This window comes from Macaca thibetana, chromosome 5 (assembly GCF_024542745.1).
Source record: "Macaca thibetana thibetana isolate TM-01 chromosome 5, ASM2454274v1, whole genome shotgun sequence".
NCBI lineage: Eukaryota > Metazoa > Chordata > Mammalia > Primates > Cercopithecidae > Macaca > Macaca thibetana.
Genome location: NC_065582.1, coordinates 76,379,283 through 76,389,099, shown reverse-complemented (window position 1 = coordinate 76,389,099; position 9,817 = coordinate 76,379,283). Strand labels below are relative to the sequence as shown.

The following is a 9,817-nucleotide window of genomic DNA, read 5'->3' as shown; positions in this document are numbered from 1 at the left end:
GAATGGACTACGTTCAATAGAGAACGTGAAGAGAGGAATAGGAGATATTGAAACTTTGTAAAGGCTCTTGCTGAAAAGAGACGTACAGAACTGGAACACTAGCTTAGGGAAAGGAGGCTGCTATAAAGGAAAGTTTTGCTTTGTTTTGTTTTTGAAGGTAGGTGTATATTTCTAAGGAAATCTATAAGAAAGGGAAATTGATGATGCCTGAGAAAGGGAACAATCTCAGGAAGGTCATTTTATCTGTAAAAAGTCATAATTCCACCTCGTTGGGACAGCTGAGCCAATGAATTTCTTTCGACAGTAATCAGGTTTGGAAGGTGCTTTGCAAATCCATGGAAGCTCTATACCCCCGGGAAACAGTGAGGCAAACAAGATCGGCCCCTGTGCGGGATGTATGACTCCTGCCACAAGCAATTGAGCAAAGGTGTGCAAACCCTGGTCCGTCTTTTAAGTTCTTCCCAGAGCTACAAAAGAGGTGCTCTCTCCCTTGGTGAGGGATGGGGCCAAGTCCCTACCCTGGAACGTGGCTGGAAGATGCTTTCTCATAGTGAAGAAGGTGGGAAGGGAAGAGGTTGGATCTTGAGAGAGGGGAAAACGCCCAAAGCGTGAAGGACACACCGCTTGGGACACTTCATCCATCAGTCCACATCCGACAGGGGCTGAGGTCCCGGTGGCATTTCACACCACGTTCACTCCGTAAATGAATGCCCCTTTATCAATAGGGAGTAGTTGGCAGAACAAAGAATGTGTACGCGTGGAGGCTAGAGGTGGGTGGGTGGGTGCCTTAGCACAACGCCAGGGAGAGTGAGTGCAGATAGGAAAAGTGTGTATGACATGAATGGAAAGAACCGAGAGTGAGTGTGGAGATGGGCAGGGAAGAGCTGGACGCGCCCCAACAGCCGGGGGCCTCCCAAGGGAACGTCCGCCAGTGGTGCGGGAGCGCCCGCGGAGGAGCCTCCTTCTCCCCACCCACCTCCCGAACTCCGGCAGTCAGTGGTGCATATAGACATATTTCTGGGAGCTGTCCATGAGCTCATCGCTCTCCTGGCGATAGCGGCAGCGGCTAGGGAAGCAGCCTCCTTTCTCCCGGCGCCGCCGCTAGAATAAGCCCAGCCGCTCGCACGTTCAGACCACACGCGCCGGGCGCGGCGCTGGGAAGGGGCAGCTGCCGGCCCAGCCCCGCGGCCAAGGTCGCGTCCGACCCCGGCCCGCCGCGGCCCGCAGTCCGCCGGCCGGGATGTAGGTGGCGCGGGAAGGGACTCCGGCTGGGTGAGCGGAGGACACAGCCGCCCCTTCCACTCTGCGGCGCAGGAGCCGGGGCGGGTCCGCGGGGCGCGGCGGCTGCGGAGTCTCCGGGAGGGCGCGGGCCGCAGGCCCGACGCGGAGGAGACCGAGGAGACGCGGGAGACCCAGGCGTGACAGGGGGAAGAAACCCGGAGCCGCAGGAAGATGGCTTCTCCCACCTCCCCGGCCCCGGAAGGCGGGGCCTCCACCCCGCCGAACCCGCCGCGGATTCGTCAGGTGGGTGCACAAAGTGCGGGAGGGGCGCCGGCACCCCATTGTCCTCGCGTCCCCCAAGGGCGGGGACCTCAACCCCAATGCAGAGGCTCCCCAAGGAGCGGGGCCGACACGAGCCGACTTGGCTACATCGCCCGGCCCAGGATCATTCTCTAAACCTCTTTTCTCAGTCTCACTTCACACACAGACACACATACAGACACACACGCAGATAGCCCTTGAAAAATACACGTCTTCCAAAACCAGACGTGTAACTTCTGAACGCTCACACACTCACACACACGCACCCCGCAAACTCATCCCTCCCACACCGCACAGAGGCACACACCCAGCCGTCACATGACCCACTGCAGAGCTACACCGTTAGAAGAAACCAGGGTGCCCCAGGGGGAAAGGTACCCCAGACCCAAACTCCCTGAGGACCTTGAGAAGGATTGCTGGAAGCATTTACTTCCACCCATAGGAGAGCAGGAACCTCGTCTAGAGGTTACTCACCATTTCTCAACTTTCGGGCAGAGCTTCACCCAACAACCGCAGCCCTGTATCCTGTATTAGCGATGTAGTACAGAAAACATGTGTTCCTGTTCTCTCCACGTCTGTAGAGACACAAACAGCTTCCCCCAGCACAGCAAGGAGGAATGCACGTTTCTTTGACTGTTTGAATAAGCCCTGTTTTCTGTTTGTATGGTAATATTAAAACAAGGGAGTACTCCATCTGGTTGTGATCTGTGATTTGGTATCTAGATTTTTTTTCCCCGCTGCTACCATTGCCAGAAACTATAGCACTAGCACTTTAGGTTATCACGGTAGTAGCGATTGTGCACTTGCTGTGTTCAGGGTGGTGTATGAGTGTGAGAATATGATTCATTGACTGCAAATAGGAAACCTCTTTACCGAAGACAATTGGATTCCTATTTAGAAATAGGGCTAAAATTGGTTGATGAATAGTATCTGTGCAGGAAAATAATGCCCAACAGAATGGTCTTTCTCCCTGGCAGTGTGGAAATTTTGAAAAATAAAAGAGACTCCAGGATTTATGAAAACATGACAGTAAAATCAATTGATGCCTAACAAGGTCTTTGCCACGTTTGAATCTTAATATGTGTAGGTAGTGTTATATTAGGGACAACTTTTGTTTATGGGCATTTTTTAATGCAATGACTAAAAAGTAGTGTGTACAATTTTTGTGGCAATCTGCATCCCAAAGAAATTGTTAGGGTTTTAAATCCTTATAGAATCTGGGACTCTAATTTTATGACAACGCATTTTTAATGCACTTGGAGCTATTCTTTTTTTTAATTTTCTGGAAGAATTGTGATAGCAGATATCATTAAATCTGTATTTGTGATAGTTATGCATTCAAGAATGAATGTGAAATTATTGTTATTTGCAATATAAATCACATTTTAAGCAAAAAATTATTTTTATATTTGTTTGGCTAAATATATGTGTATGCATACTTATATATAAACATTGAGGAAGTAAAATTTGTTAATAAATAGAATACGTGCACTCAAACATTTCTATGAAATCTTATTCTGTAAAGCACTTTTATTGATCTAGCAAATAATATGTATGAAAATAGTTATAGAAAAAAATGTGTATGGAAGGTCATTGTTATTTTGCAGACTAGACACTCTATTTAGAGAAACTCATAATTAAAAACTATGTAAAATGACATAGTGCTGCAACATTCAAGTTATTGACTGGTGTCCTCTGTTCAGGCTTTCATTTATATGACCTTACAGTAGCACTGCTTTAGTGATTGGTGCATTAATTTGCATAGGATGTAGAAATAGGTTGCTGGAATTATTGGTCCTTCTCGTCTACCTGATTCATCCAGTCAGGTGGAACAGAAGTACTGACAACCTCTGGCTGCAGAATCACCATTTGCCTGAAAGTGATTTTGAGCAAATTAGAAATAGAAAAACAGAAGGGATAACCGTGTTGTTCTACTAAGTGGTGAAATGTTTTAGGCCCCATTCACATTGTATTTTAACTGTGTCACTGTTTCCTGGACATGTTTTTCCGTGTTCATTAATAATTCTTTTTCAAATCAATTCTGGATTGAATTGGAATTAAATTAAAATTGAAATTGTTTTACTCTTTCTGAACCATGCAAAAATTCAGAATAAGTGTAATTGAAAAAAGCACAGAAGTCCAAAGGAGTAAAGATTTTAATGTGGATTTTTGCAACAAATCTATTGGTCATACTATTAATTATATAATGGAAATTTAGAAATTAAAATATTTTAGAAAAGCTTTGGGTGAATATAAACATAACTGGCAAATTAGTATATTTAACTACTAATTTCGATGAAACTATGCTGTGTGGGGATTCATTTATTCAACAGACATTTATTCAGCATAAAGTAATGTTTCATGCTCCAAAAATAAAGAAATGAAGAAGACAAAAACCCTACCCATTAGCAGGTGTAGGTATTTGAAGCAATAAACTATTTAAAATTTGAATTAATTATAGGGTCCTTTCCACGTTATTTAGACAAAATAGTTATTTATCAATTTTTGTTCTGATCACTCCTCTAATAATGAGCCTAAATAATATCTAATTTGTATGTACCTAAAATGTCACTGTAGGATTGCATTCATGTTTGCATTTATTTGCTATATTTCTGTTCTCATTAATTATTTCATATATTATTAGAATTGCATATCACAAGCTATATATGTTATTTTTTACAACTTCACATTTTGAACAAAGGTTTTTTTAAAGCTTTTGGATAATGCTGATGTAGCATGAAATATCTAAAGTGGTCCAGTACCTTCACACAGTGTACTTAAAATCTAGGTTTCCAAAAATGAGAAGGACAAGGAAAAATGACCTTTAAGTTCATTCTGCTAAGGGAGAGATAACTTTATCAATGCGCCATCTTTTCAGGCTTCTTAGGCATTAGGTATTTCCCTTTTTTTCTTCTTCTTCTTGTAAGAAAAGGGGTATCTTTTCTGTATTTTATATCCAGGATAAATAAGTTACAGAATTTTCACCTACTTTTTCCAACTTGTAAGTCAAATTAGTTATTAAAATAGAAAGACAGATTTCATGGACATCAGCCCATGTTTATTCTTCATTCATTTTCTAACTTTGTAAAAGAAAAGACGAAGAAATGGTTGTTTTGCAACTGAAGTTTTAAATAGTTTGTCTGTATATGTCACATACATTAAAGGACCCATATGACTCTTACGGCCATTGCCAGAGAATTTAAATCAAAGCTAAACGAGTACTTACTGAGATTATGAAGTATAAGATATATTGAAGGCTGGGCACGGTGGCTCATGCCTGTAATCCCAGCACTTTGGGAGGCAGAGGTGGGAGTATCACCTGAGATCCGGAGTTCGAGACCAGCTTGGCCAACATGGTGAAATCCCACCTCTTCTAAAAATACAAAAATCAGCTGGGTGGCCGGGCGCGGTGGCTCAAGCCTGTAATCCCAGCACTTTGGGAGGCCGAGACCGGCGGATCACGAGGTCAGGAGATAGAGACCATCCTGGCTAACAGTGAAACCCCGTCTCTACTAAAAAATACAAAAAATTAGCCGGGCGAGGCGGCGGGCGCCTGTAGTCCTAGCTACTCGGGAGGCTGAGGCAGGAGAATGGCGTGAACCCGGGAGGCGGAGCTTGCAGTGAGCTGAGATCCGGCCACTGCACTCCAGCCTGGGCGACAGACCGAGACTCCGTCTCAAAAAAAAAAAAAAAAAAAAAAAAAAAAAAAAAAAAAATCAGCTGGGTGTGGTGGCGGGCGCCTGTAATCCCAGATACTCAGGAGGCTGAGACAGAAGAATCGCTTAAACCCAGGAGGCAGATGTTGCTGTGAGCTGAGATTGAGCCACTGCACTCCAGCCTGGGTGACAGAGCAAAACAGTCTCAAAAAAGAAAAGAAGAAAAGATGTATTGATAGCAGCTATCTGGACCTTACCATCTTTTTGACAAACTCTGATGGGTATTATCATGGCACTGATTGCTGTGAGACTTGGAAGAGCTGTTAAGACTATCATTGTCTATCATTGGCGCCAGAAAACTTCAGTGTCATTCTCTTGTTTCTTCATCAGTCCTTCCCTGTGGTCTCTGGGTATTGGTGTCGTATCATTTATGGCACCAAGCTCGCGTTCCTTCATTCTTTGCTGCGGAAACGTTGAGACCTCCCATGTGGTAATACTGAAATATTTACAGTGAGCCAGGCATGGTGCTGAGCGAGGCATAGTTTTCACAACAATCCTATGAAGGAGATATTATTCCCATTTTCTAGACAAGAAAACATGGGTTTAGAGAAACTGAGCTACATACTCAAGTTCATAGCTAGGAAACTGGAACTCAGGGATTTAAAATGTGGTCTTAATAATACCTCACTTTGCAATCACTGTTATTTACTGTCTTCCTCTTCTAATTTTCAGGATTTGTGACCATTAAAGGAGCTCCTCTGTTACTCCTAGCTATCTATAATTATTCTCATGGAGTTCTGCTTTGAGTTACTTGGATTTAACTATAGTATTTACAGTAGAGTTGAAGTAATTTTCATTACTCAAATCCATCAGGAGAATAGCTTGGGCTGGGCGTGGTGGCTCACACCTGTAATCCCAGCACTTTGGGAGACTGAAGCGAGCAGATCACCTGAGGTCAGGAGTCCGAGACCAATCTGGCCAAAAAGGTGAAACCTCATCTCTACTGCGAATACAAAAAAATTAGCTGGGCTTGGTGGCGGGCACCTGTAATCCCAGCTACCTGGGAGGCTGAGGCAGGAGAATCACTTGAACCCGGGAGGTGGAGGTTGCAGTGAACTGAGATTGTGCCACTGCAATCCAGCCTGGATGACAGAGCAAGACTCCATCTTAAAAAAAAAAAAAAAAAGAAAGCTTGAATTCCATTTTCATTTCTATGTTCTCTAAAAGAACATTTTTCCAGCATTGTGGTTGCTGACAGGAGAGCCTAAAGCCTTCAGTTACTTTTTGCCTACAGTGGGAGCTCCTCAATTATTTCTGCTGTTTCTATGATGGTCCTGAGAAAAATAATTCTGAGAGTGAATGGGTTAATGGAGAATCTTTTTGAACAGGCTATATATACACATATATGTTTACATTTATATATATATATATATATTTTTAATTATAAATAGAGATGAGATTTCACTATGTTGCCCAGGCTGGTCTCAAACTCCTCAGCTCAAGTGATCCTCCTGCCTCAGCCTCCCAAAGTGCTAGGATTACAGGTGTGAGCCACTGCGCCTGGCCAGGTTTACATTTTTAAAGGATTTTTCATTCTTTTATTTTTCTTTTAAGAGTTGGGGTCATCGGGCACAGTGTCTCAGGCCTGTAATCCTAGCATTCTGTCTCGAAAAAAAAAAAAAAAAAAGAGTCGGGGTCTCTCTGTGCTGCCCAGGCTATGTATGGGCAGTGCAGTAGGGTGCAGTGGTTATTCACAGGTGCAGTCATTCTGCATTATAGCCTCAAATGCCTGGGGTCCAGGAATTTGAGACCAGCCCGGGCAACACGGCAAAACCCCATCTTTACAAAAAATACAAAAATTAGCTGGGTGTGGTGGTGGGTGCCTGTACTCCTAGCTACTTGGGAGGCTGAGGTGGGATGATTGCTTGAGCCGGGGAGTTCAAGATTGCAGTGAGCCGTGATCATGCCACTGCACTCCAGCCTGCGCGACAGTGAGACCCTGTCTAAGAAAAACACAACAGGCTGGGTGTGGTGGCTCACGCCTGTAATCCCAGCACTTTGGGAGGCTGAGGTGGATGGATTGCCTGAGGTCAGGAGTTCGAGACCAGCCTGACTAACATGGTGAAACGCCGTCTCTACTAAAAATACAAAAATAATTAGCCGGGTGTAGTGGTGGGTGCCTGTAAACCCAGCTACTTGGGAGGCTGAGGCAGGAGAATCGCTTGAACCCGGGAGACAGAGGTTGCAGTGAGCCAAGATCATGCCATTGCACTCCAATCTGGGCAACAGAGTGAGACTGTCTCAAAACAAAACAAAACAAAATAAACAAATAAATAAACAAGAACACAACAAACAAATGCCTGGGCTCAAGCAATCCTCCTGACTTAGCCACTTGGGTTGCTAGGACTACAGGCCTGTGCCATTGCACCTGGCAGTTTCTTCTACTATTAATTACATTCTTTGTATATTTTTGTCAGGATGTTACATACATACATATACACACACACATACACACACACACGCTCGCATATATATATATATATATATGTATGTTTTGTTTGTTTGTTTTTGAGACAGAGTCTCACTTCATCCTCCAGGCTGGAGTACAGTGGGGCGTAGTCTCGGCTCACTGAAACCTCTGCCTCTGAGATTCAAGCTATTCTTCTGCCTCAGACTCCCAAGTAGCTGGGACTACAGACATATGCCACCATGCCTGGCCAATTTTTGTATTTTTAGTAGAGATGGGGTTTCACTATGTTGGCCAGGCTGGTCTCGAACTCCTAACCTCAGGTGATCCACCCGCCTTGGCCTCCCAAAGTGCTGGGATTACAGGTGTGAGCCAGTGCACCCGGCCAAGATATTATATTTTTAATTTTTATTTTATAAAAAGTATTTGAGTTACAGTACAGGATAATTTATTTTAGAGAGTGAAGGGATGACAGAGGCAATAAATAAATATAGTTATACATTGACATTATCAATTTAGGTTTTTAAATTTTGCTTTTTAATTTACATATAGTAAAATTCACTTTTTATATAGTTTAATGAGTATTGACAAATACTTAGAGTCATGTAACCATCACCGCAATCTAGGTAGAGAATAGTTCTATCTCCTTGAAACATTCCCTCATGCTAATCCTGCTGTAGTCAAACAAAGGCTCCTCCCACCTTCAGTTCCTGGTAGCCACTGATCTGTTATCTGTCCACATAGTTTTGTCTTTCCAAGAATGTCAGATGAATGAAATCACCTAGAATAAAACCATTTAAAATTGATTTTTTTCAATCAGCATAGTGCCTGTAAACAGGTCCCTCTAAGTTCTTACATGTGTAAACATTTTCTTCCTTTTTATTGCTGAGTAGTATTCCAACATATGGGTGCACCACTGCTCAGCCATTCACCAGATGAAGGACATTTGGGTTGTTTCCAGGTTGGGGCAGTGATGAATGAAGTTGCTATATAAAACACTTTGGAAGGCCAAGGCGGGCAGATCACCAGAGGTCGAGCGTTCGAAACCAGCCTGACCAACATGGAGAAACCCCGTCTCTACTAAAAATACAAAATTAACGGCGTGGTGGCGCATGGCTGTAATCCCAGCTACTCGGGAAACTGAGGCAGGAGAATCGCTTGCACCCGGGAGGTGGAGGTTGTGGTGAGCCGAGATCACGCCATTGCACTCCAGTCTGGGCAACAAGAGTGAAACTCCGCCTCAAAAACAAACAAACAAAATTTGTATGGGTTTTTTGTGTGTGAACCATGTTTTTATTTCTCTTGGATGTGCACCTGGGAATATAATTTTTGAATTATATAGTTATATAGTAAGTATATATTTAACTTAATAAGAAATTGTCAAACTATTTTCCAATGTGACTGTGTTGCTTTTACATTCCTTCCAACAATGAATTAGAGTTCTTACTGCTCTGCATCCTTGCCAACATGTGATGTTGGCATTTTTTTGTTTTAGTCATTCTAATAAGGGCGTAGAGACACTTCTTTGTGGATTTAATTTGTATTTCCCTAATGACTAATTATGTTGAGCACGTTTCATGTGCTTATTTGACACCCTTATATTTTCTCTTTCTTTTTTTCTTTTTGAGATGGAATCTCGCTCTTGTTGCCCATGCAGTGGCATGATCTTGGCTCACCACAACCTCCACCTTCTGTGTTCAAGTGATTCTCCTGCCTCAGCCTCCCAAGTAGCATGGACTACAGGTGCCTGCCACCACGCCCGGTAATTTTGTATTTTTAGTAGAGATGGGGTTTCTCCATGTTGATCTGGCTGGACTTGAACTCCTGACCTCAGGTTATCTACCCGCCTTGGCCTCCCAAAGTGCCGGGATTACATGTGTTAGCCATTGTGCCCAGCGGATATCCTTATCTTTATTTTATTTTATTTATTTATTTATTTTATTTTGAGACAGTGTCTCACTGTGTTGCCCAGGCTGGAGTGCAGTGGCATGATCTCGGCTCACTGCAACCTCCGTCTCCTGGGTTCAAGTGATTCTCTTGCCTCAGGCTCCCAAGTAGCTGGGATTATAGGCATGTGCCACCGTGACCAGCTAATTTTGTATTTTTAGTGAAGATGGGGTTTTACCATGTTGGTCAGGCTGGTCTTGAACTC

General features: G+C 43.5%; 1 protein-coding gene across 7 annotated transcripts in view; it reads left to right on the top strand.

The window, feature by feature from the left end:
* The first annotated feature begins 927 nt into the window (after positions 1-927).
* The window catches only part of ANK2 (ankyrin 2), a 695,484-nt gene continuing 686,594 nt past the window's right edge, over positions 928-9,817 (top strand). For 6 of the 7 annotated variants that reach the window (XM_050792409.1, XM_050792407.1, XM_050792403.1 and 3 more), the window contains exon 1: positions 1,388-1,524. In XM_050792409.1, the coding sequence (XP_050648366.1) occupies positions 1,453-1,524 (72 nt within the window). In that variant the 5' untranslated portion in view covers positions 1,388-1,452. Of the gene's footprint in view, positions 1,525-9,817 lie in introns of all 7 variants that reach the window. The other variant, XM_050792405.1, reaches the window with a different exon arrangement.